Raw genomic sequence first — 27,424 nt, 5'->3', positions numbered from 1 at the left:
GTCTCGGAAAACTACAGAAAAATTATCTAACCTCGCCGCAGACATCCGGAAAAGAAGACTAAAATTTTACGGTCATATCCACAGACTCCCAACACCCAGACTCTCCCACAAGATTTTAATATACATTGAAAAATTGAAAACCATACCCTGGATACAAGAAACCAAAACAGATCTAGCAAATGCACAAATAAATTCTTCAGAAGTTATAAACAGAAATGTATACAGGCAAAAAATCAATAGTTGGAAAGTACAACCCGAGAATGAAGTTTGCAAGAGACAGGGGACAAAATGGACAGAGGAAAGAAAGAGAATTCATGGGGAAAGAATGAGAGATGTTTGGAGAATTAAAAAATTGAATCGGAAAAGCTTTGCGTGATCCGTATGGGTCCAATCGCACATAATAAATAAATATATATATATATATAAATGCAGCATATATGTATATAGGTATAAATGCCAGAATAATGTTCAAGGAACATACCCAGGACTGTGAGAACAATTACTCTACATTTTACACGCACCAAAGCAACCAACAGCAGAGAGAAGAAACAGAAAAAATGCAAGAAACACTCCATATATGGTACCCAGAGGACAAACAATGAATATCATGGAAGATCTGGAAATTTACAGCCACACAGGCTCGTATGCAAACGAAATTCTGAATGAGGAAACAGAACTAAAGCATAAAAAAGTCTAGAAGACTTTGTTGACATCCTAAAAGAAAAGGGATATATTTTTACCACTTCACGCCATATAAAACGGAATAACATACTCAACACAAATTTATTTATACAAGAAACATAAAATTTCAGCTGTACTATATTATTTCCAATGTACATACTATTGTTGGTTTTCCGCGAATAAAATCCATCGCAAACATATAAGCATCACCGGAGAAAACTGCCAAACATACGTAAGTGATGCCTGAGAGACAAGGAAAAAGACGCTCCAGGGTGCAATATGTAGTATACGTCACACGTCTTAGGCGTAAAATAAGAAAAAACTACTAAGATATACGTAAGCCATATAATTCTATATTGTACTTTAGACGTAAGCAGCATACTTTTATAATATATTTTTACAAAAAATGTACCTTCATAGCAGAATCACTTGAAAATGGCAAAAATGACGAAATGATGAGGGGGAGATTAGTATTTAACGTCCCGTCGACAAAGAAGTCATTAGAGATGAAACACAAGCTCGGATTAGGGAGGGATGATGAAGGAAATCGGCCGTGCACTTTGTCAAAGGAACTATCCTGACATTTGCCTGAAGCGATTTATGGAAATCACGGAAAACTTAAAACAGGGTGGCCGTATCAACCGTCGTCCTTCCGAATGCGAGTCTTATGTACTAACCACTGCGATACCTAATGCCGAAACGAGCTCATCGTAGTAGGCATATAACGAATTAATAAAGTGTCGATAAAAAGCAGTACAAATTTGGAAGTATTTACGAACAAAAATAGAGAATTTCCTCTGTTTCTGCAGGATACAAACGTGGAACACAGGAACTTTTCGAAGATGGCGTAAACTGTTTCTCGGTATTTGTAACTGAGGCAGTAATTTCTTATTTTACTGCTTTCAGTTTTTCTTGCTACAGCTGAGAGCATAGTGCAGCGGCTCCCAAGCGCAAATACTACTAACTGTAGTCGCAACACAATTAGCAGACAGTATCCGTATATACCACTGAATGTGTCTGAAAAATTATGTTACTGTACGACATATATAGCTCAGGTGAAAGGACGTTACAAACATTGAGATCCGTGAGAAACTTACTTTTGATTAAAATGAAGCGCAATTTACCAATGTGATATTCATCCAGTGTTGCATAACTACAGCACTTAAAGACTTTAAGTAAACCTTAAGTATAATTTCAACTCATACCTAAAATTTTTCTCGCTTACATGTTTAAAGTCAAATATCGAACAAATTAAAGAATCTGTGAAGTAATCAGATATTTGAGGCTGTTCTACGTATGAAAGTTAGATTCTTTAAACAAATGGAGTTTACAGTTGCTACTAATGAACACCAACGCTTGGGATTTGTCTTTGCCTCAGACGAGAAGTATGTTTCTTTAATTCCACAACGCGTTTCGAAAATTTAGACCTCCACCGTCAGGTAGATGGTAGATTTATGTAGATCAATATGGGATTTATATGTTGTGTTACGAATTCGGACTCCCCTTACCCCCCGTGAACTATGGACCTTGCCATTGATGGGCAGACTTGCGTACCTCAGCGATGCAGATAGCCGTACCGTAGGTGCAACCCAAAACAGAAGGGTATCTCTTGAGGGGCCAGACAAAATGGCTCTGAGCACTATGGGACTTAACTTCTGAGGTCATCAGTCCCCTATAACTTGGAACTACTAAGGACATCACACACATCCATGCCCGAGGCAAGATTCGAACCTACGACCGTAGCAGTCGCGCAGTTCCGAACCGAAGCGCCTAGAACCGCTCGGCCACCGCGGCCGGCAGGGAGTACTCAGAAGGACGTCTTTATAGGACGGTCGAAGAAGAGAGAATACAAAATGTAGACTAGCGATGGCCAGGAAAGTGTTTCTGATGTAGGGAAATTTATTAAAATCAAGTATAGATTTGTCAGGAAGTCTGTTCTGAAAGTACAGCATTTGTATGGAGTGTAGCCATGTATGGATGTGAAACATGGACGATAAACAGTTTAGACAAGAAGAAAATAGAAAGTTCTGAAGTGTGGTGCTACAGAAGAAGGATAGGTAGGTTGCTTAGCAAATGAAGTGGCACTGAATAGAATGGGGGACAAGAGGAATTTGTGGCACAACTTGGCTAGAAGAAGAGATCGGTTGATAGGACACGTTGTGTGGCATCAAGGCATCACCAATTTAGTACTGGAGGGAAGCATGGAGGGTAAAAATCATTGAGGGAGACCAAGAGATGGATACAAAAAGCAGATTCAGTAGGATGTAGGATGCAGTAGTTACTTGGAGATGAAGAGGCTTGCACAGGATAGAGTAGGATGGAGAGCTGCATCAAACCAGTCTTTGGACTGAATACCATAACAATGACGACTTCGGGGTAATCTGTCATCATATTTTGTTTACTTGATGACAGACGTTTAACTCCGAAATTTGTTACGTAAAGAAGTAAACAGTGACTGGTAAGATTAAACGCGTTGTTATATTCGTTATTAATAGTCACGGTAAAGCATAAACAAAAATTTTCGCATTTCAAATGAAGTCCGTAAGCAAGGAGCTGTTTAGCTGATACCAAGTAGTGATATTATTTTGAGAAAACTGACCAATGAATTTCATTACGAAATCGTTGCTGAAGACTGAGGCAACTGCTTTTTTACTGACGCACACGATACGCATCAGTGTTACTGCAGGTTGCAAGTTTTTTTTCTGTGATAATGGCTTGTTTAGCTCTTTTAATGCTCCTTGAATCATGTTACGTGACATCTCACTATGCTGTACGCGTATTAAGTTCAACAGGTTTTCTGCTTTCAGTTGGAAAGAATGCTCATACGAAGTATATCACTTTGTACCTATGTAATGATTACTGGTTAGTAATAATGAATATTTGGATACGTACAAGTATGTTGGTGGGAACTGTATGATTACACTTACTTCCACGGCCATGGTTTGAAAACGACGTGATGGTCCGAAACTAATCACCACGAAGAAATGACTTATAGCAACTGTGACGGATATTAAATGAAAGAAAAGCAAATATCTAACATGATGTTTTCAAATAGACACATTTTCTTAGTGAAAATTGGTCTACACGCTGACAATTTACTCGATGTGCTTTCGGTAACGAATAGTTTGAGATAGGAAACCAATGGAGGGAGAAACTGTACGTTACATGATTTGAACTGAGAACAAGATAGGCAATACAGTCACTATGGCATATCCAGAGCCTCGAAAAAATATATCGCCATCAACATAGCTAAGAAAAATATACCTGTTTTTGCTACTTTTACATGGTACAGAAGATGCGCATCTTTTCGTATCACCAGAACACATATTCACACTGGCATGAATAGCGTTGGACTTCACAGATACCAACAATAATTCTCTGACTCAAAATTTCCGAATATTCTGAACGAAGAAGTAGTAGAACAGCGACTGCTAGTCTGCAGTATGGTTCTGTAAGAGACACTGAACTCAGATTGCATTCCTCCTGACTGCTTCGAATTTTTACAAAGAATTAGTGTACTCACATCGTTTCAGTCGTGTTGCTGTTCTGAAACTAATGTCGTACCGTAAATCGTGCATCTTTGTGAAAGATATTTTGCGATAAGATACCACAGCTTAAGATAGTAGTCATTGAGCTGTTTTATCACTACCTGGAAGTAAACTGCTGTGGCAGCTAGATGTTTGGCTCTACTTTAAAGAAGATTATAACCAATGCAATGCCTCTTTACAAAGCAATACGTTATAACCCTTTTTTAAATTATATGCAGCATGACAACCAGTTTCACAGTTTAGTGGAATTTCTTACGATTGCCTCCCAGCTCTCACACCACTCAGGCAGTTGCATATCATTTCAGTGCCGGTTCACCCAGCCTCCTTTGTTGCACAAAGGTAGGATGAGGACAGAAGGGAAATCGGATTCCGATGGGGCTCTTGAGCGACCGGTCACCACACCTGTGAAAAAATGGTTCAAGTGGCTCTGAGCACTATGGGACTTAACTGCTGAGGTCATCAGTCCCCTAGAACTTAGAACTACTTGAACCTGACAAACCTGAGGACATCACACACATCCATGCCCGAGGCAGGGTTCGAACCTGCGACCGTAGCGATCGCGCGGTTTCAGACTGTAGCGCCTAGAACCGCTCGGCCGCTCGGCCACTCCACACCTGTGAGACTGAACTCGTATTCCTAAAGGTCGGAGATCAAATACCCGTAAAGCCATCAAGACTTGGATTCCGCGGCTTCTTAATGAGCGCAACACACACGTGAAGTCATCACTGAATGCTTCAACTTCACAAACTGTTGCTATCTCTTCAGTCAATCCAATAAATCAGCCATGACTACTCTGCACGTATCACACTCACACCGGATCATTCTCCTAATACCAGGGATATTCTTAGCTGTAACATTAGCCGGCCGCGGTGGCCATGCGGTTCTAGGCGCGCAGTCCGGAAACGCGCGACTGCTATGGTCGCAGGTTCGAATCCTGCCTCGGGCATGGATGTGTGTGATGTCCTTAGGTTAGTTAGGTTTAAGTAGTTCTAAGTTCTAGGGGACTGATGACCACAGCTGTTAAGTCCCATAGTGCTCAGAGCCATTTGAACCATTTGAAGCTGTAACATTAACTCTGCTCTCTGTACTGGAATACGAGGATAGTTAGAAAAGTGTGAGAAATGTGATAGAAAGAAACGACTTACCTCAGCGCAACTTTTATTTTTCAGTGCAGTTCCCTATACACTAGTGCACTCGCTCCAGCGATGTTCCAATGCCAAAATTACATTCGTCCAGACTTGCAAAATATCTGTCAACTTCGGCTGTCAGTTCGTCGTTTGAAGAAAGTCTCTATCCACCGATCAACATTGTGAGACAGGGGAAGGAATGGAAGTTAATATAGACAAATCAGGAAAATAAGGCGGGTGTAACAATAAATCATGTTTTAGTTAATGTACTTTTGCGATGGCAACGACGTTTGTGTATGAATGCGCGTTGTCTCGATGACAGATGAGTTTCCTCCTTATCACACCTGGCCTGTTTTGCAAATATTTTGCTACTGTTGGTTAATGAAATTAGCACAGCATTGTCCCATAGCTTTGTGACCAGTGGGAAGACAATCTAACAGCAAAGTCCCTTTTGCATTCCAAAAAACTGACGCTAAGACGTTTCGGCCGAGCGTTCAAATGGTTCAAATGGCTCTGAGCACTATGCGACTTAACTTCTGAGGTCATCAGTCGCCTAGAACTTAGAACTACTTAAACCTAATTAACCTAAGGACATCACACACATCCGTCCCCGAGGCAGGATTCAAACCTGCGACCGTAGCGGTCACGCGGTTCCAGACTGAAGCGCCTAGAACCGCACGGCCACACCGGCCGGCCTCGGCCGACCGTACTGCCTTCTCTTTCTTTAGCGGTAGTAAATCAACAATTTTCCACAGCTTTGATTGTTGATTTAGCTCTGTAGTACAGTAGTGGGCTCCAGCTTTCATCTGTGGTCACTAACCACCACAAAAATCATTATGTTGGTTGCTCTGAAAACGGATCAAACATTTTCATTGTGTTGCGTTTCTGATCCTGCGTTAAAGGTATGGGGCCCGAGGCTAGTAGATAATTTTCTCATATCCAGTTCCACTGTCGAAATACGATGTGCCCGTTCAAATGACATCCGTACAGATTCAGTAATTTCTCGCACTTTCAATCAGCAATCCTCCATAGCCGTTCTATGCACTTCTGCTGTAATTTCTGGGGTAGTGGCACAATTTGGCCGACCACTACGCCGATCATCATCTAAAGCCTCCCTACCAAATTTAAACTCGCTTCTCCACTCGGCTACAGTTGAATATGAAGGAGCAAGTCCCCCCCCCAGTGTTTTCTGAAAATCAGTATGAATTTCTTTTGCTTTCATACCTTTCTTTACGAAGTACTTAATCACTGCTCGAATCCTGTTTTCTTTCATCTTCACAAATCACTACACGCGAACAACAACAGAGAAAGCTCAGTACCGGAGTTCTCTACGCAGAGCACTGACTTTTCAACTGTTTATACATAAAGGATAACCTATTATCATGTGAGAATCTCGTTGCAATAAAACTGACATCTGGTGATGATTCCATGAACTTTTAAAACTACTCTTGTTAGTTATAAGTTGTTCAAAAGTATGGTGAGTAGCTGTACAGAGAGAGGCCACAAACCATCGAATATTGGAGTGACATTAATTGTGTAGAAAACAATTCCGTCACTGGAACACCAGACTTACTTCCGTCATAAGTTGAACAACAGTATTTGTAACACTGCTGTCTCGTGTGGCTGCATAAAAATCAACAAACAGTTGGAGGCTCTGCAGCTCGTTCGCAGTTAGACTTAACTTCCAGTGATATGTGGCGAAAGTGAGACGCTAGTTTCCTTTTCTCTGGATGCTTACACATTAGTTCGTCCCTACGTATCCGAATAAGGTCTTATTGGGCAAGAATGAGGAATAAAATACAAGGTGGCCTTTTCAAAGCGACTATCCCGGCATTTGCCTTCAGAAATTTTATGATACGGCAGGACCTCTCCATCCGATCGGCTTGAGGTTGGGTTCAAGCACGCTCCACACTAAATGCGAGTCTACTGTCATTACGACAGCCACCTCTCGGTGGTTCATCTGAACTGCCGAGATGGCGGTCGATGCTGTTACTGTGATCAGTCACCCATTTACATTTTCAATAAGCACACGCTCACAGAATTGACAGTGACAAAACCTTACCACGTCGTACAACACTTCGTCACAGTTAAAATTAGAGAAACGCTACGAATTTCTTATAGTTTTTCCCTTGTTTATGTTTTTATCAAGATATCTTGTAGTTTAATTACATTAACATGTGACATAGTGCAACACTTATAAGATGTCAGCACATTTGAGCCTTTTGTAGGCTTATTCCTTTATTACAGAGTACCATTTCCTGCACAGCGATCACTGTTTTCTCTCTTGCGAAAGATGCTTTGCATTTGACATGAAATTAAAATGCAAAATCCATTTGCCATCAGGAGATGGGATGCGTTGCCTCAGTAAATCATTTCCATGTTACATACAGTACATCAGTTTCAGTTATTTCAAGTCTGATTTTTTAAAGAAAAGTGACACTGGATCAGGGGATTCATATGAGGATTTATTATAATAAATAGGGTTAAACCTTTCTTGTTTTTGCTAGTCTCTTGAACATCTAATATTAGCGACAATTTCGTGTATAATTTTCAGGAGAATAAGGATGGATGATGTTCCGTGTTCTCTAGTAATTCCAGCACGATTATAAAGATTTACTATTTACAAACATTTACTCTTAAAGTCTCTATTTATGTTTTTGTCCCTCATTCCACAGTAATATCTAAAAACATAACATCAAAATAATTGACATAATTCCTGACTTAATTCTAACACCTACAATACCAATATGACATCCGATTTATCAGCGAGATAGACTTATGTTTCTGAATTTTGTAATTTTCATCCTTCTTCGAGGAAATGTTTCACCTGAGGACAATGAGAAGTGTGTTTGGTTCTTATCCCAAATATTGTTAGTGTTCCCGACTCACGATATCCAGCACGGAGAGGAAAAACAATTCTTGGTGTTGTGTACGAGGTTCCTACAATATCAGTTCTATTTTTATAATTATTATAATGTTTTACGTAATACATAAATAAATGTAAATAGATCAAAGGCACAATTTGCACACGGCCAAAAATATCACGGTCGGAGATCCCTTAGTTACTTTCTTAGTTTCTTCTCATTCTATTACAGATTTGTATACAAGACTTTCATCACAAGAGCTGACTCCCTACTGATGATGAATGAATCACTCGTTCCTTTTTTGACCTAGCCATCCAATATTTTGCCGAAAAGTTTAGAAACATTGTGGCCAAGCTATATCTGAATTCTTCAATTGTTCGCTTAGGTAGACTGACCGCCCCATGGGCCTGTATCAGGGCATGGAAGTAGGAGAAACGTATTGACGAGGATACAAAGACTACCGTCGAAGGGACAGGGAACGGAATGGACAACTATAAAGCTGACAACAATCAATCGCCGAGAGCGCTATCAGTGTCGCTAACAACACACATGATGAGAAATGTCAAAATGCACCTATGGACTTGCAAAAACAAAGATACTAGAGATTCTGAAAATAGAAAACAAATGCGTTGACGGGTACTGAACTGACGAAGGCACCATCCTGGAAAAATTCGTAGAAAATGGATGCAGTACAAAACCACTTCTACACTTCGTCGCACTTCAAAATTATCGTTGCCAAAGTACAAAACGACAAAAGTGCCTTCTTAGAAACCAAAAGGACAAGCAGCAATGGATCTTAGGATTGAAATGAAAAAGTCTGTCACGAAAATATAAAAATCGTGCCAAACCTGTGTTGTATATCAAAGAATTTCATGAGCTGCAAAAGCGGCTGGATAGCAAAACATTGCATCCTGGGCAGACGACCCACCTGATCCATCGATCTCGGCCTAACTTCGATTGTACAGTTATAAGTTATAATTTGACGCAGAATGATACAGACGATGAAGAAACCTGTGTAACAGAAAGAAGTGCTAAACGGCCATTGATACAAACTGGAATTAAGAGCTAGAAATTTAGATCCTGACTGACAAATCGTTTCTTATACGAACGTCGAACACTAAATATTTTTTATTACCACCTCGTCCAAATTTGCGGATATTCTCAAAAACTAATGACGTCGCTGTTGCATTTCTACAGTAAGTACACTGGTGTGCAAAACTTACGGACGAAAGTAACTTTCGTATGACATGTCCATGCCAAGTAACAGAGTTTAATGAAAGTTGGACCAAACACAGAAAAAGGCGAGAGATGGGAACACATAATGCGCACAGGAACATTGTCGAACTTGATTGTTTTGGTGGTCCAGGTGTTACGATGAGGGGCGGCATAATGTTGCATGGGCGTAACGACTTCCAAATCTTTAAAAACGATACACTCGCCAGTCAACGTTATTCTGCACCGTGCTCCTTCCCCATGTGCGTCTTTTCAGGGCTGCATTCGGCCCTGACCTCATTTCGATGGATGACTATGCGCACTGCGCAGGTGGAGGAGCTCTTGGAACCTGACCATATTCGGTGAATGGACTGGCCTGCCCACTCTATCCGCTTATATCCTATCGGGCAAGAGTCTGATGTGTTGGGGAGACGTATGTCAGAAAGTCCAGATGTATCAACGATGATCCAGTAGTTGTCAACAGCGTTGGTGGAGAAATGGAACGCCCTACCGCAACAGATCCTTACCAACCTCACGGCCAACACGGGATCACGTTGCAGAGCATGCTTTGCGGTATATTGTGATCACCCACCCTATTTCAAATCATGTCCCATCTTTTGGAATGTCCAGAGGACCACTGAGCTCAGTGCAATTATTGTCTTTGAATAAAAGTCTCATTTATATTCGTGTCACTGCACACTTCTTTCTCTTATTATCGATGGCTGCAATTCTTTCTATGTATGGTCCGTGTTTCATCGAGGTATCTTACTTGACAGAAACAAATCATACAAAAGTTACTCTTGTCCACATTTCCCTTACAGTCGCATGTAACATTTATAATAATGTGGGAGAAAATGGACCCGACTGTGCAGCCCTAAAAATGGTTCTGAGCACTATGCGACTTAACTTCTGAGGTCATCAGTCGCCTAGAACTTAGAACTAATTAAACCTAACTAACCTAAGGACTTCACACATCCATGCCCGAGGCAGGATTCGAACCTGCGACCGTAGCGGTCGCTCGGTTCCAGACTGTAGCGCCCAGAACCGCACTGCCACACTGGCCGGCTGTGCAGCCTTATCGAAGAGAGGACTGACAATGAGTCAACTCGAATTTCGCCCACGCGGTCTGGTGATAAAAGAAGTCATCAATGATGTTATTCTAGAAAACGTGTACGTCCCTTCAGGATCCAACAAGAAGAAAGAGACTCCACAAACTTTTTTTGAAAGCTCTCACATACTATTTAAGAAATTCCCATAATCGACTGATACTTAGGGCGACTTTAAATGTGTGCAATGAGCACATATATATATATATATATATATATATATATATATATATATATATATATATATATACGAAAATCTTAACATCCAGCATCCAGACGACTCATCACATCTATATAAGCTCAAATGCAACATTCCGGCCGGATAGGTTAAATATTTCGAAGAAAATATCTTGATCATATTCTTAAGCCCATTTATTACAAGGGCATCCTCGCAGTCAGCGATATTCCAGCAATGCAGCACTGCTAGTGCTATCGTTATGATACAACAACTTTATCAGAATTGCACGGTGTTTCTTAGCAATAGCCGCTGCGTTTCGTACAGAAAACTTCAGTGTTCTTAACCCTTTACGCTAACAGTCATTTTACAAAAGAAATCACCACAATTCACCAAGTGACAAACAACATATAGACGTCAAAATGGGAAACATTTCACATTCTGACTGCTTACAGAGCGATATTTTCATATGGCGACAGAAAGTGGAACTATTATTTTTTCAGCATACTCTGCGAGTGAAACGATTAATGAACATACCTATGATGTTCCGGCGTACTGCGATGTATACGACCCGCACTGCAGGACTCAGAACATAATCACTGAAGTATAACCATCCAGTACATACATGACTCTCACCTAATCACAAAAAACATTTTCGGTTAACAATATAAAACCACAAAAAAGTTTGCATTCTTCTAATGTTTATTGTAATAGAAGTAAGTGTTCTAACGAAAAATTTAGTTTCAAAACTCAACTGATCAAGAGGATGTTAACATTACATTTTATTTCTTTTTAAATTTTTTCCACTTTAGAAGGTATTATTAACCTTTGTGGAAGAGAAAAACATTTTAATTTATTCGCTATGAAGAAGTGTAACTTTATTTTATTTCAAGACACAGTTGTATATTTATCAAGAAGGATTTTAATTTTATCTGGATATGTCACATTTAACTTAATTAACGAAAAAGTACGCCTTTTCCCTATTAATCCCATACATAAAGGCAAACAGATACTTAAAAAGAAAAGAAGTGACAGTACACAATAGATATTTTTTCTTTTTGGAAAATATCTCTGAGATTTTTTCCGATGAAGGCACAACTATAAAGTGAAGGGAAAACCTAGAGGGGGTGACACACAGCCCCGAACGAAAATAAAAAAACAGCTCAACACGTAGCACAGTAGCTTTCAAAACCGCGGTATGGTTCTGACCTGGATATAATCTGCGTCGCCGATTCATGAAAGCTGACCCGGTACACTGGTTAACGAGTGTGTGTTTTGTAGGCAGTTTTCCAAGCTCACTTTGACAGATACTAGGCTCTTTTCCGGTCTCGCAAGGGAAATAAGAAACGCAAACAATTGAAATACGATAACGCGCAGAACAAAGTATAAAAGATTGGCAGACGGATGGTGTACACGACTTCTATATTTTAGTTTAATTGATGACTCGGACGACAAGGAGATATCCCTCCAAAAATAGAAAACAGAAATTCGTCAAATCAAAAAAACTGCAGAACCAGTGCAAAACATAAACGCAAGGAAAGAAAGGCAATCGTAGCGTTGTGGGATTAATAGCTACTTGTAACAAGGTTGATATGAGAGTGATAGTAACACCTTTCCATTCTGTCTCCTGGTGGTGGTGGTGGTGGTGGTGGTGATGGTATGAATAGGACGCTCAACAGTGAAGTATTCAACTGATGGGAAACGAATGTGGTTTTATTTACGAAAAGTATGCAAGGAATGGTAAAACATGAAAACTAATCCTAAGCCACCCTGGTACAATCTCTCCCATTCAAGCTCACTCTTTTACGCAGAACAACGAAATATGTTCGCTTCAAGGCACTTTGTGATCGAAATACACTGACCATAACTACACAGCATCTAAAATGGTTTATCAGGGAATTGTGCCTGCTTGAGCAATTGGAATACATAGGATGAAGCAACCACTCTGAAAGTTCCTTAAACTCTCCTAAGACACCACTGGGAACACCAGACACCACAATGAATCTTAAAACACGGACCACATTCGATTCATCGTCTACTCTACTTAAACAGCGGGCGGATCGGTTGATAAGCTGGTTGAAGCTCTCACGGCTTGGTAAAAAAACACAGTCTGTTAAAATGATGTGTACACATACCTGTATACAACAAGCATTGCATATTGCTGGAGGAGGGATCCGCGCGACAGAGGACAGTGCCCTATCTGGAAGCGCGTTAAGTGTACTTCCTCCAGTCGCAGGGATGAAGGAGGAACGCCACGGCCATGTCGCTGGTTACACATACCGCACCTCCTCCCACAGACGAATGATCCTGTCCCTCAACAGTGAGGAAACTGCATGTACGTGGGCAGCACATTCAAAAATCGTATTTTCGAAGCAGGCCCTGTTAGCTCCATCATCCGCCACTTCGCTGCACTGGAAGCCCACGAGCCCTGTCCCCCCAGAAAATGACAACTCTTTGTCTCTGTAAGTGGAAAAGGGTGTCGTGCATCGGCTGCAGATACTTTTCTGCTGGATGCAAGTGAAGGATAGCCTGAAGGGCAGACACTGCCAACGAGGACTTGGGTAGCAGAAAAACACCACATGTGCTCCAGTTCCCTCAAGGTCGCATGTACTTCAGAGTCATATACTGCCAATGTACCAGGTAGGCGAATGTTGGGAACACATTCAGGAAATAACGCAGCACAGCCAATGGAATTAGCCTGTATAGGCCTATCAGTGCAAAAGATAACACACAGTGTCCAAATGAAATTCTGTAAAACATCGATTCAAAATAATAGCCTGCAGTAAAATACTTTTTTTACACTGATAAATTTAAAATAAGTATGGGTCTTCTTATTAACCAGGGTAGCCTCGATGAAGCACAGAAATATGGCCTGCATTGAGAGGTAATAAGGCCTGTCACACGAAAATCAGAAAAAGCTTCATTGCTTGCGATTTATTTCTGAAGAGTCCCTCCACTGGAACGCGAGAAACGGTATGGAATGTCGGGAATCGTAAAGTGAAGAGTAGGCATGTTAAAGTGCGACAAAAACGACTAAAATTAATACAAACACATTTCTCTGAGGAAAATTTGTAATCTGTACTATCAGCCCACTCCTCCACCCGTCGTATCGTTAGTTACAACTGTCGAATGGTCTTTATTATGCTGGAGGAGGTGCAGAGTGTATCAAGGTCGTCCACAAACAATGAAGTAAAGCTGGAGGCTTAACCGTGGACTCACTGATGACAGTGTCAAATAGACTCTCTTCAAACACATCCCTGAGAGATGGCATCACCGACTCGATATAAAAAAAAATGCCCGGAAAGGAAGGACCGAATGAGTATTGGTAGCAGTGCCCGAAAGCCCCACTTGTGGAGCTGTCCCAGAATATGATGCTTCCGTATAGTGTCGTAGGTCTTCTCAGGATCGAAAAAGGTAATAGTCAGGTGTTGACTGTGTAGGAAAGATTCGGCCTCCGGCATTGTAAGTTGAGGGTCGAATGATACCTCCGAAACCCACACTACGAGCGACAAAGTAGGTCCCGCTAATGTAGGACCCAAGTCATACGACGGTTGACCATGTAGTCTAGCGTCTTTCCTATGTGGCTACTGAGAGCCACGCTATAGTAACTGAGCTAATTGCGGCCCTTCCCTGGTTTCAGAAGGAGCAGTAAAATCGCCTCCTTCCTGGAATCGGAAAAGTGTCCAGTCCACCAAATTATATTAAAAAGCGATAGGAGATTTCCTTTACATCCTGTCTGAAGCACTTTAACGTGCTACACGGGATTCAATCGGTAACTGGTGCAGTCTTATTGACCCGAGACAATGTACACTCAAGCTCCCACGAAGAACAGCTGTCATTATATTCCTCGGTGTTGGTGGAATGGAAATTCCATCACCTCTCTCCATCAGTGACCGATAGCGGTGGAAAGCTGAATCTAGTTTGTCAGCGGCAGTAACCGAAGTAAAGTGTTCTGCCATTGCCTGTGTGGTGTCCCCAGACATAGACTAGACACACCTCAGCCTCAGTACAGCAGTGCTCTGACACATTTGCTGCAAATTCTCCTTATGGCTTCCCATTCCTTTAAAGAGCTTGTACGACGATTTACCGAGTCCAGAAACATTTGCCAAGACGTCTTCTTCGTCTTTTTGATTGTTTTCGAGCCTCTGTCGCCGCAACCTGAAAATCTGCGAGCTTCGTAGCAGATGGTTGGCATTTGAACCGTCGCAATGACAAACGTCTAACCTCAATTCTGGAGCGACTCTCATCGTTCCAACACGGCACATGTCGTCCCCGAAGTCGGCCTGAGAACTTTTGGGATAGATACACCAGCAGCACAGAGGATCACGCTAGTGATGTAATCCATCCTGTTGTGGACACTATCTCGGTGTTCAAAAACAGCTTACCATTCACGTCTTTCATGAATATACAAGGATGGACTCAATCTGAAGGCTGATGTGAACACTGCAATACTTTTCTTGGCATCTCATCTACATCTACAATCAGGACAACCGTGTGAAGCGCCTGGAAGAGTGCACGTCCCATTTTACTACCTATTAGGCTTCGTTCCATCCAGTCGCACATGGAGTGTGGAAGAATGATTGCTTAAATGTCTCCTGAACGCTGCAGTTAGTCTAACCTTCTCTTGGTGATCCCTACTGGGTGGCTATAGTATATGCTGAAATTCGTCAGTTAGTAATGTCTGTTGAAACTATGTAAGTAGGTTTTCGCAGGTTTAGTTGGAGGGGCGTGGGCAGTTATAGGTGACCTACTGCTTGACGTAGTCTCCGAGGAATGGTACACGGCGCTACTTGTCAGGTTTCATATCAATAGCAGTGCCACAGGTTAATAAAGAAAATAAATGACAGAAATAATCACAGGACCGATTGAGGAATGTACCCCGTTACTTTGCGTCTACGGTTTGACACTTACCCATTTAACCATCGCATTATAACTGTTGTAACTGCGACCGGAACGGTCGCGGGGTTGAGGTGACGGAAAGCGTGGCGGGACCCACAAAGCGGCCCATGAATAACAACACAACTGGAGAGGACGGACACGACCAACGAGGGACAGAACGAACAGCAACAAGATCGAAACAACGGAGTCACAAGGAAACCTAACAACCACGTCCACTCGTACACAGAACAAGAAAGTAAGTAAGCTCTCTAACGCGAGGCTATGTGTCACGTACGCAAGATTAGACAGCTAGCTGAGCTTTTTTTTTTCCTTTATTGAATTTCGATTCCCACCAAAGGGGGCGGGCTGGCAGCAGCTTAGTATGCCGCTCTTCAGCCTACAGGCTTTGTTTTAAAAAAGGAGAAGATAATATATAATAAAAAACAGGGTAACATGGCGAAAAAATCGTGGAACTTAAAACAGAGAACAAAGGGATGATGATGCTAATAAAATACATATGAAGCAGACAGGTAAAATAATAGACAGACAATTAAAAAACACGGCGACAGTCTGGTTTCTGTTCGCAAAAGACAATGGACAATAGCTGAGCGAGAGGCAGGCGCTTAAATACTCTATCAAGGGCGCCGCTATTGGCTGCTGGAACTACGTGTTCCACTGTGGCGCCCTCACACTAAATGAGGGCCAGGAGGCGCGCGCCGCCGCAACTTACGGCGGCATGGTGCAGAGACCTCTATGGGTCTTCGACGTCCATGACGTCTGGCGCGGATTCAAATTCCGCGACGCGCGGTACCAGAATAACTACAATATTTCGAAAAAAACTGTTCCATTTAAATATAATACGTTACTCACTGAACTCAACGCAAAACACATTTTTGGCTTTCAGGTAACAGTGCTTACTAATGAGGGACGTACTTTCGTCGGTAATATTTCGTATCCTGGTATTTTTAGAAAGCTACAAGTTTGGAGGTGTGGATAAATACCAGCCAGGTGTCGTGTGGCTCAGTAGATGCACGCTTCATTCTTACATGGAGTGGAAGTAAGCCACTTATTTTATTATATCATAAGGAAATCACTGTAAATATTGTAAAAATCGAATAGTAAAATTAGATTGAGAAAAGTCTGAATGTGAATTTAGTCCTAGCTGGAGGGTTCTTGTCATGCTGCGTACGAAGCCTGTACAGGACAATATTTAATAAAGAAACAAAAGAATTTAGCTTTACATCCACAACGAGTTCGATAGGTTCAGAAATTTAGTTCGGATACGACAAGGAAATTGGTCGTGCCAGAACAATACCTGCACTTACCTGAAATTATTTAGGGACCTTGAGGGAAATGAACTCTTCTTTCAAAATCAGATGAGAAACGTAGCTGCTTGATAAATTACACGAAATGAAAAATTGACGTTTTCTTTTTTCGTTATTAACGGCAGTGCATGTTTCAAAAACTAACTCCAGAAGCAAATGTCGTCATACAAGGAAGAGGAGGAGATTAATGTTTAACGCCCCGGCGACAATGAGACCATTAGAGACGAAGCATAAGCTTGGATTACGGAAGGAAATGGAAGGAAATCAGCCGTGCCCTTTCAGAGGAACCATCCCGACATTTGTCTGAAACGATTTAGGAAATCTAAATCAGAATGACCGGACGCGTGTTTGAACCGTCGTCCTCCCCAATGCGAGTGCAGTGTGCTAACCACTGCGCCACCCCGCTCGCTCACTCTACAGAAGAACGTTGTTACAGCAATGAAGTAGGACAAGTCAACATCTGCACGGCCTGGTAAAAAAAGTGAAGGACCCAGAAGACAGACATGGAGGTCAATGTAACTTCGTACACGTACACATTATCGGCGCTTATGTAAGTAATTAGAGTTGTACTTCTCTGTGTCAGGCAGAACGGCCTGTAGTGTGCATTAGTGTTCGTGTTTAGTGGTATTACCAGGCTTGGTATGGTATATAACGGACGTTAGCAGCATCAGATGTCGAGTGATCACTGTGAGGGACAGGGAAATGCCGCATACTAGCGTGATAATGCATCATCAGCAGCTGACAGTGTTTGAAAGGGTCCTCACTATGGGTCTCCATTTGGCGGGCTATTCAAATAGTGCAACATCCAGACTAGTGCGGCATTCGATTGCGACAGTGGCCTGATGTTGGAATGCATGGAGTGTTTAGAGGCAGGATCGCCGTGTTATAAAACAAGCACGTCGCATCCCCTTCGCATCTGTGTCTGCTGTCGGAGAACAAGTAATTGTCTCCCTGTAACATTCTATGTCATTCCGCAACAGTGGTCGGAGACTAGCAGCAACGGGACAATGAATTTACCACCCCATACGTTGGCAGTTGTTTCCAGGGCAATATGAACGGCTGCGTATGGACTGGGTGCCGCAACCGTGAAGCATGGACTGCTAAATGAATGGCATCGCATTGTGTTCAGAGATAAATCGTGGTTCCGCACTACCTCGGATGACTGTTGGCGAATATGGTGGCGACCTGGAAAGAGGCCCCATTCTTCCAATGTTTTGGAGAGACCAACGGCGTTACTCCTGCCAGCATGGTGTGGGAAGCCTCAGGGATGATTTCAGGTCACGGCTGGTAGTGGTTGAGGGAACTCTGACGGCACAATAGGCCGCCTCCGAGATGTCTTGCCATGAAGGGCAACAAAACAGGGCGTAGAATATATATATATATATATATATATATATATATATTGGTAAAGTAGAAGTTGAGTCCTCCAGTTCAGAAACTTTGTCTCAAAAATTTTTAAAGTTTTAGAAACGTATTCACCCTTGTAGGCAATAACTACAGCATTACATTTATTAGATTATGCTACAAAGTCTTCATTTTGCTTTAATTTAGCAATAATATTTTGAATCTTTATTCTGAGGAAACTGAACATAAAAACTCAATTTTACTGAAAATATTACGAACATTATGGGATATTCTAACCTGCTGTAAATTTTACATTTTTATATAATCGAGACGAATTTTAAGATCTACCATGAGGTTTCATACTATATTTGGGTTTGTAACATTTGCCGTTACATTATACAGGATGTACCTAAAGTCCGGGAACACTTTCAATTGTTTATTGCACAAGAACCAAACATTGTACTGATATCATGCTTATGTCACTTTGAAGAAAAAATCCTGAAAGTTTTTTTGCACGTATACCGCCACAGCGCAGTTTTTTAATTTGCCGATAGCCAGTGCTAGTCGGAAACATGGCGGCCATGCTACAGAAGGGGACAGCTGTTTCATGAAATGGTCTCCCCGATCGCCGTATCTCACCCCGTGTGACTTTTTCTGTGAGCACACATTAAAGACCTGGTGTACGTACCGCCTCTACAACGTGGTGTATCAGAGATCGGGAGAGAACACGGGAAGCGACTGCCACAGTCGAAAATGCCATGCTGAGACGGGTATGGCAAGAATTCGATTACCCTATTGACGTCTGACGGGTCACTCATGCTTCGCATATCGAATAATTGTAAAAACCTTTCAGAGTTTCTCTTCAAAATGCAATATGTATGACTTCTGTACAATGTTTAGTCCTCGTGTAATAAATAATTGAAATTGCTCCCGTTCTTTACGTATACTCTGTATTTGAGTCCTTCTTCAAGAGATTATTTTCCTCTTCTGTAAAATTTATTTGATTCTTACTTAACATTCGACTGAAAAATTAGTGATTAGATTTTTGAAAGCAAACATCATTACAACACCTTGCTACGGGAATGACGCTTTTGAGTTTAGCTTATTTCTTTTCATGCCTTTATTCCACGTATTCCATTTCAACGTTATAAAGTGTTAAGTATCTGTGTTGAAATACGTTTAAAACATTAGAAATAACTTTCCTTCTGAATAAGATACCTTTAGTGGTGCTGAAACTTGGTCAAGGTTTTTACAGTAAAGTTATGCAAAAAGTAAATAATTTTCACTGTTTCCCTCAGCATTCTGTAAGTGAAATAAATCATTGTTAACTAACACATTTTAAGCTCCTTCGATGTAACATAGCAACATAATTAGATTAGGAGACCGCTTGATTATATAATCATTTACACTAAATTTAAATCCAGCGCCCTTTAGGTGTTATACTCTACATCAAATATATCTGTTACCATCTGGCGACAGTGAGATGGCATATCTCCGGTTCGGTTAGTTGGGACACGATAGCTGTACTTGATCTAGACTGCATGATTGCCACAAAAGAGTGTTTTCTTTCTCTATAAACAACGTACGGTGTTCTTCCCTTAACAGTACGCCTGCATGTTCTTTCCACATAGTATCATTCAGATCTGGCACTGACAAAATCATACCATTTCAGACCATGTAAATACAATCTCACCCAAAGCTACACGGCATATAAGTCAACAACAACTGCTCATGGAAAACTGTTAAAGAGCAGATGCACCAGGACCGATTGTCACCTCTTTGTCCCATTTCTGGACTAGGCGTGGAATGACAGGCGTCATCTCTTCTCTGTATTCATTGTAGTCATTCCTTAAGGTATACGATGGAGCATGCAATATTCGGTTTTTAATTTACATCTCCAGCTGTTCAGTGCGAGCCACTTTATGGTGTGTGGAGGAGAGTACTTCTGGAACGGGTATTACACCCGCTTTGTATGTCCCTACTACATGCGCTGGAAGAAAGACTGGCGGTAATCCTCCATGTGACCTGTACTTTCTCTGGCTCTTTTGTCGTATTGGGTACGTATGTGGGAGGCAGTTTTCCAGCTTCTGTGGTGTCCGCCACTGCAGTCTGCTGCGCATCTCTGCAATCTTCTCGCACTTACAAAAACATAAGCGACGAAATGTGACGTTCTGCGTTAAATCTTAACTATCTCTTCTATTAATACAACCTGGCACTTATTGTTAATACCCGGAAAGAAAGTTCATTTCATTGTATGATTTTACTTTCAATTTAGACAAATCTACAAGTAATATTTTGCTTTCGAATCTATGGTACGTTTCTCGGATAGCTATTCTTACGCTCGTTTTGAATTTGATTTCCTTACTACGACAAGAATCATTTTCTCATATTTTAGCGAACAGAAACGGATGTCATCAGCTGCTGGTCGCAGCAAAACTGCGACGGTACTGAAAAAAAAGCAGCAGAAAGCTTACGAACTTCTTGCCACTTCATGTGTACCCACTCACACTTCAGCCTTCAGAGTACCGACCCATCGTTGCTTACTTATTCCTTATACCTGGAATTCTGATGCTTCGACCCTGTGTTAATCGCCTTCAGCCGGCCGCTGTGGCCGAACGGTTCTAGGCGCTTCAGTCCGGAACCGCGCTGCTGCTACGGTCACAGGTTCGAATCCTGCCTCGGGCATGGATGTGTGTGTGATGTCCTTAGGTTAGTTAGGTTTAAGTGGTTCTAAGTCTAGGGGACTGATGACCTCAGATGTTAAGTCCCATAGTGCTTAGAGCCATTTGAACCATTTAATCGCTTTCATAATACAAACTTACCGTTCAAGTTTACAACCTGTTGTATCGAAACTGTAATATTATAAGAAGCGATCAAAATGTTTCTGTTTGAAGACCTTGCTGCAACATATATACAAAATACCGCGATTCCGATGCGGGAAGATAAGCACCGACACGTACAGTAGGCAAGAGACGATTGCGGGATTGGTGTCTTTCTAATGTGAGAGCGGTAAATGTGGAAACGTGAATTATTACCAAATGGGGCCCAACAAGACAAACGTGCTGTTATTTTTGTCTTAGCTGCGAAGGACTAACACCGGTATACATCCACCGGAAAATGAAGAATGTGTACGATGCAGCATATCTGCAGAAAACCACCGTTGCGAAGCGATGCCCCAAAATCCATACTGCTAGTGATTCGGCACAAGACGACGGTCGATCTGGGAGGCCAGCCTCATCCGTTATGGGCAATAACAATTAATACTAAGTTAGAGCCCTATTTCCCTAATCTCTCTCCATGCGATTATGAATGATTGCCTCAATATTTACGGCAATTTTGCCTTAGTGACATACCGATTCTGCACTCTACGTCTTTCGAACGGAAATTTTTTGATCCCCCATTATAAGTCCCATTCGCGATTTTTATGTCCTTTTCTTCTTTTGATCTTTAGGCTCGTATTTATCGCTAACTCTATCTTTAATGCTCGAACTGTGGTATATCTTTTTGGTCTCTACGAAGTAATTCCAATAAAACGTATGTTTAATACAAATAAGTATTACGAACCATAGCAGTGGAGGGAAAGTGGCTACTCGGAAGCGAAAGAAGAACAGAGGTAGGTTAAATTTAAATCTTCCGTGTACTGCAATGTCACTGGTTCGGTGAGTGTTGTTTGAGATCTTCCATAATGTGCTAAAAGCTTATTTCTTGCAGAGCGAGGTATGATCACTGATAAGTTATTGTCTCTTGTTGATGCATTTGTAATGTAAATAAAGTTTTGTCTGTGTTCAAAATTTGAACGCATGTATTTATGTTTATGGACAATGGGCGGAGGCTGAGGAGGAGGGAGTGTGGTCCCACTTTTGAGATGTTCAGCAAATGTGTTCTACGTGCTTTTTCCTACAACTCTGCGCCGACCTATGTACTTTATTCTGAACTTTCTGCATATCTGCTCCACACATACCGATTCTAAGTCTTTATAACTGAGTTACCGTACTTCTGCTCCAAGAAAAAAAGGAAAGGGATGTTTCCGGAGACTTTTCTGAAATATAGTACAAGAAATCATCAACATGTTACCATTAGATTTTATTTACTGCTGTTTCATCCTTCTTTGCCCCTTGTGATTTGTCATAGGCACAATTATACAACTGTTCTTCGGCCAAGTTTTTTAAAACTAATTGCACCATATGTTAAAAATTTGAAATATTGGTATTAATACCATACAATGGAATAAAAGTAATTCTTATTTTGTAATTTACATGCAATATGTAGTGATTTGGTTTATGTATGCATTACATAACATGATTCAAATGCAAGATGAGAACAATGTTGATTTTTGTGTCAACGTAGGGTTGAGGACTTGCACCATAGGCACAGCGAGTCGGAAGAGAGGAAGTATGCGTCTGAATAAACTGTAAGATGTATACAGTAATAGTGATGTGTGCGTTTCGTATGAAAATACGGACAGTAAGAAGGATTTGACAGAGAAGGGGGTGAGATAATTTAAGCTAACGTCTACACACAAGCCTTATGAACGGAAGGGATGGAAACAAGACCAGCTGCACAGAAAGAAACACACTGCGTTTTATGTGATACGATGTGTTGAGGCCAATACGAATTTAATACTCCTGAAGCAGCTGTTAGTTGCATTAAACTGCGGTAGGGTGTGGATTGTGGAGGTATGGGATCGACGGTGTATCTTGTTAAGTGTTACATTATTTTTCTGGATTATTATTAAGTTGTAAGCGGATCAAATATTCCATTCATCACCAGAGAGAAGCTTCAAATCGAAAAAAACAGCAGTGAAAGTCTGAAATGAGACATTTATTTACTCCAGAAAGTAGACAATCGCATATAATATGCATCACATGTTAACCTATTTGCCATCAGGATTCTCATTATCGACATTTACAAGTGGTGAGTGGTATTGCTCAATTGATGATCTACTGACGAAATTGCACCAAGAAAGTGTAGATGTAGGGCACAGACAGGGAGGATGCTATGCTGCGGTTAAATGTGTGATGAACAGGGTGTATCTGAAGGAATAGTCAATATTCAGGGATATGACAGGGGCGCTCATTTGAAGCACATAACTTCATATTGGCATATGCCCTATTCTGGATCGTTTCTGAGGTAGGACACATTTAATGTACACTTATTTTTGGGCTAGTGCCACGCACGTATGTGCCTTACTCCCCCAGCAACACACTTAATAATCATTGATGGTCGGAGGAAAACCCATCTGCTACTGTGGTAACCTAATTCCAAGTGCGCTTTTCGATCAATGTTAGGCGCGACATGATCGGTAACATATTCATAGATACGGTCATTCTACACGAGCGAATGACGGAACAGAATTACTTGCATATCTTTTTCTTTTTAACTCGTTTGTTATACAACTCGAGAAGGTATCTTTGGGTACGCGGACTGCGATGTATTTTCAGCATGACAAAGTCTCCCCACATTTTACCAGATGTTTGCGGGAACATCTACACCAATGGGTGGATTGGTCGTGGTAGTACAATTAACTGGCCACCAAGATCGTGGGGCTGGATAAGGTATGTAGTGTACAAACGACACATGAATATACCAGATAAGTGCTTGGTCGGATCATGGACACAACCGGCCTAGTTAGGCGAAGTACAGATGCACTCTGACAAACAAAACAACATGTTCTATCAAAAGTGCACAAATGCATTTGAGATATTTGAAATTTATTGTGAATTGTACAATACGATGTGTACGATAATCCTTAACGTTGAATAAGTTACAAACACATGTTTTTCAGTTGTTGCTTTGTAAAACGCATGTTTTATATTTACTGATTCTTGTACGTGCGTAAAACTGACAACGTACTGAATAGTATAGGAAATAAATAACGACGTACATTAAATGGATTCTATCTTTCGGAAACAAGATGGAATAGAGCGTATGTCAATATTAATGTCTTTTTTTCTTCTATTTCATTCTTTTTTGTGCTTGAAATGATCGCTTCTGTCACATCCCTGAATACTGATCAATCATCCTGGGACACCTTGTATAAGGAAAGAGGATAAGTTACAAGACGTAAAGTGCCATGGACATAAACGAGATCCGAGTTGAGAAAGACTATTTTGATAGCGGCTGGAGAGGGCAATGATTTGAGGAGAGAAGGTACGAAAAGATGAGAGGAGATAAAAAGCGGGACGACCGAGAATGTAGGAGGCCAACAAGAACAGGAGGAAACTAATGTCGTAAGATGGTTATATATCAGAAAAGTTTCGAGGTGCGAGTCAAAGCTGGGTTGTGACTGGATGCGAAGAGTTTGTACGTCATGGATTGAGAGGATTTCTGGTGTTGGTGCTGCAACATGCCACGAATGCTATTTAATTGGAAGCGGTGGGATTGCTGGGTAATATTTAGGTAGGAGGAAAATTTTCGAAGAGGGAAAGGTTCGATTTATAATGATCAGTGTGATAAAGGTTTCGCACAGCTACGAGGAGCGTTCAGTAAGTAATGCAGTACTTTTTTTTTTCTCGGCCAATTTCTGTTGACAAACTGCAGAATTTGTTGTGGGACATCGTGAGGTTTTGCCGCTTCAGCCCCTAGAGTTTCATGAAGTTCCAGTTGGTGACGGCACAACGCGTAGCCATCGAAATAGTGTTTGTGAAGGAGGTGCGTTCCATGCACAAAACTGTCTCCTCTTGGCAGAAAACCCCACAGAACCATAGATATTCACAGGCGCTTAAAGAATGTCTACGGAGACATCGCAATGAACAAAAGCACGGTGAGTCGTTGGGCGAGACGTCTGTCATCGTCGCAATAAGATCGCGAAAACCAGTTCCTCACGCCGCCTGGCCGCACACAGCTGTGACTCCTGCAATGTTGGTCTTCAGTGTGTTCGTCGGCACAAAAATGCAAACGAACTCCTCCTTCTCCACAAGACCGCAAGTCCTCACACTTGTCTACACACCTGAGAGGAGCCCACAAAAGTTCATTGGTCTGTTCTTCGTCATCCATCCCACAGCCAAGATCTCCCACCTTCTGACTTGAGCCAATAAGGGATGGACTCCGCAGGAAGCAGTGCGTGGATGACAGGGAAGTTATTGATGCAGCAAGACGTTGACTGCGACGTCGACCTGTAGAATGGTACCTTGCTGGCGTACAGTCCGTCCCAGTAAGGTGGCGTAGGGCGTCGCATTGAACGGAGATTATGTTGAAAAATAGGGTTTTGTGGCCAAAGGAGTGGGGAATAATATGGTGTATGGAATCCTGAATAAAGCCAACCTGCTTTCAGAAAGAGAATGTACTGCATTACTTACTGAACGCCCCTAGTACTTAACAACTGCGAGAAGGTGCCATTCAATCACCAACTCTGTTTTAAGACACATCTACGAGTCCCTCTGTACGCAGGATCACATCGGCAGCGTTCGGCGCTTTATCGACGGCGTAAGGAATGCGGTTGTCAGCGCGGTCCAGCAGGGCGCTGATGAGCCCGTTGTAGCCGACCAGCCTGGCCACCTGGGCGGCGGTCCTGCCGGCGGCGTCAGTGGCGTCGGTCCTGGCGCCGGCGGCGACGAGTGCGGCCACGGCGTCGGCGCAGCCCCTGGCGGCGGCGCGCAGCAGCGGCGTGTCGCCCTCGGCGTCGCGCGCCTCCACGTCGGCGCCCGCGGCCAACAGCACGCGCGCCACCTCGAGGTTACCCACGCGCACCGCATAGTGCAGCGGCGTCGAGCCGCTCGAGTCGGCGGCGTCCACGTCTGCGCCGGCCTCCACCAGCGCCTCCGCCGCCCCCGGGCAGCCCGCGGCAGCCACGGCGTGCAGCGGGGTGTCGCCGTTAGCGTCGCGGGCGTTCGGGTCGACGCCGGCAGTCAGCACCGTCCTCACAGCCGTGCCACTGCCCTTGATCGCCACGCAGTGCAAGTCACTCCATGCGCCACCCCAGCTGGAAGTCTGCTTCAGAGCGAGGCGCACGCCCTCCACGTTGCAACTCTCCGCTGACAAGAGCAGCTGCAACTTGACCAGACAGCGCGACAGGCCCCTGTCGTACAGCGCCTTCAGGATACCTGTGTGGCCAGCTTCGCTAGCGAAGTGCACCGCCGTGTTTCCTTCAGAGTCCCGAACCTCTGGGTCAACCCCGGCATCCAACAGCAGCCGCAAGGCGTGGATACTGCCACTGGCGGCGGCGACGTGGAGCGGCGTGCGCCCGAGGCCGTCTCTCTCCTCGCAGTCGGCGCCCGCGTCCAGCAGCAGACGCACTGCAGCGTCTCTCCTGTTCGCGGCTGCCAAGTGCAGCGGCGTCGATCCCTTCCCGTCTAGACTCGCCGATGACAATCTCGGGTCCACTGACAGTGCCAGCCGCAGCAGCCGCAAGTAACCGCCCGTGCAGAAGACGTGCATTAAGGCGACTGCCGTCTCCAAATCGGACAGCTTCCTCCTCGTGGTTATGAGCTCCTTTGCTGACAACCCGTTTTCCAACATTCTCTCTATCCATTCCCACGCATTTGTCTCCTCTGCAAAACGTACAGGAGACCACTCTAAGACATCTTCCAGTCTCCACTTTTGTGCTGAGGTCATTTTTGCGATGCTATCCTGAAACATCCACAAAATTACTATACATGGTGTCCGGGCTAGAGGTGAACAAAAGCATTGCTTATATTTCAGCAACTATTAAGGTTTATAACTTTATTTGTCCAACATTGTACACAGGAGCCCAAACATTTTTATGCATGCTGGTACAATTCAATGTCGGCACAGTTTGTAGCTCGACAGATACTGTAACGGTACTCCACTTCTCGCCACATGCTTATAACCATGACAGGTTTTATGGGCTCTACTGCGGCGTAGATCCTCTCTCTCAAATATACCATATCTCAAACCCTTGGTGTGTAAACAATGTCCTCCTTGCACTAAAATCCAGAAACCCAATGGAGTGAGATCAGGAGACCGAGGGCCCAGGTAATGGGACCCATCACCTCCGATTCAATGGTCAGGAAATGCCTCATGGTAAAATGTGGTAACATCCCCATGATAGTGAGGTGGGGCATCATCCTACTGCAAAATTATGACTGAAGGCATCTGTGGAACTGTGTGGATCGCCAACATAAAAAAAGTAAAGTCGTATAGCATGAGTGGCTGGGAGACTCCCGAGGGCTGGTTCAGCCGCATAACTAAAGATGTTTTCTCTA

The 27,424-nt window shown here is 42.7% G+C and overlaps 1 protein-coding gene across 1 annotated transcript in view; it reads right to left on the bottom strand.

The window, feature by feature from the left end:
* LOC126154933 (ankyrin-1-like) overlaps nt 1–27,424 on the bottom strand; it is a 191,158-nt gene that overhangs the window by 44,742 nt on the left and 118,992 nt on the right. Inside the window, exons 2-3 of the mRNA XM_049916196.1 lie at nt 25,890–26,828; nt 12,325–12,404 (exon numbers count right to left, since the gene is read on the bottom strand). Of these exons, the coding sequence (XP_049772153.1) occupies nt 12,325–12,404; nt 25,890–26,828 (1,019 nt within the window). The remainder of the gene's footprint in view (nt 1–12,324; nt 12,405–25,889; nt 26,829–27,424) is intronic.

Source organism: Schistocerca cancellata, chromosome 2, assembly GCF_023864275.1.
Source record: "Schistocerca cancellata isolate TAMUIC-IGC-003103 chromosome 2, iqSchCanc2.1, whole genome shotgun sequence".
Taxonomy (NCBI): Eukaryota; Metazoa; Arthropoda; class Insecta; order Orthoptera; family Acrididae; genus Schistocerca; species Schistocerca cancellata.
Note: the sequence above shows the minus strand (reverse complement) of the source record. Positions and strands in the feature narration are given on the sequence as shown.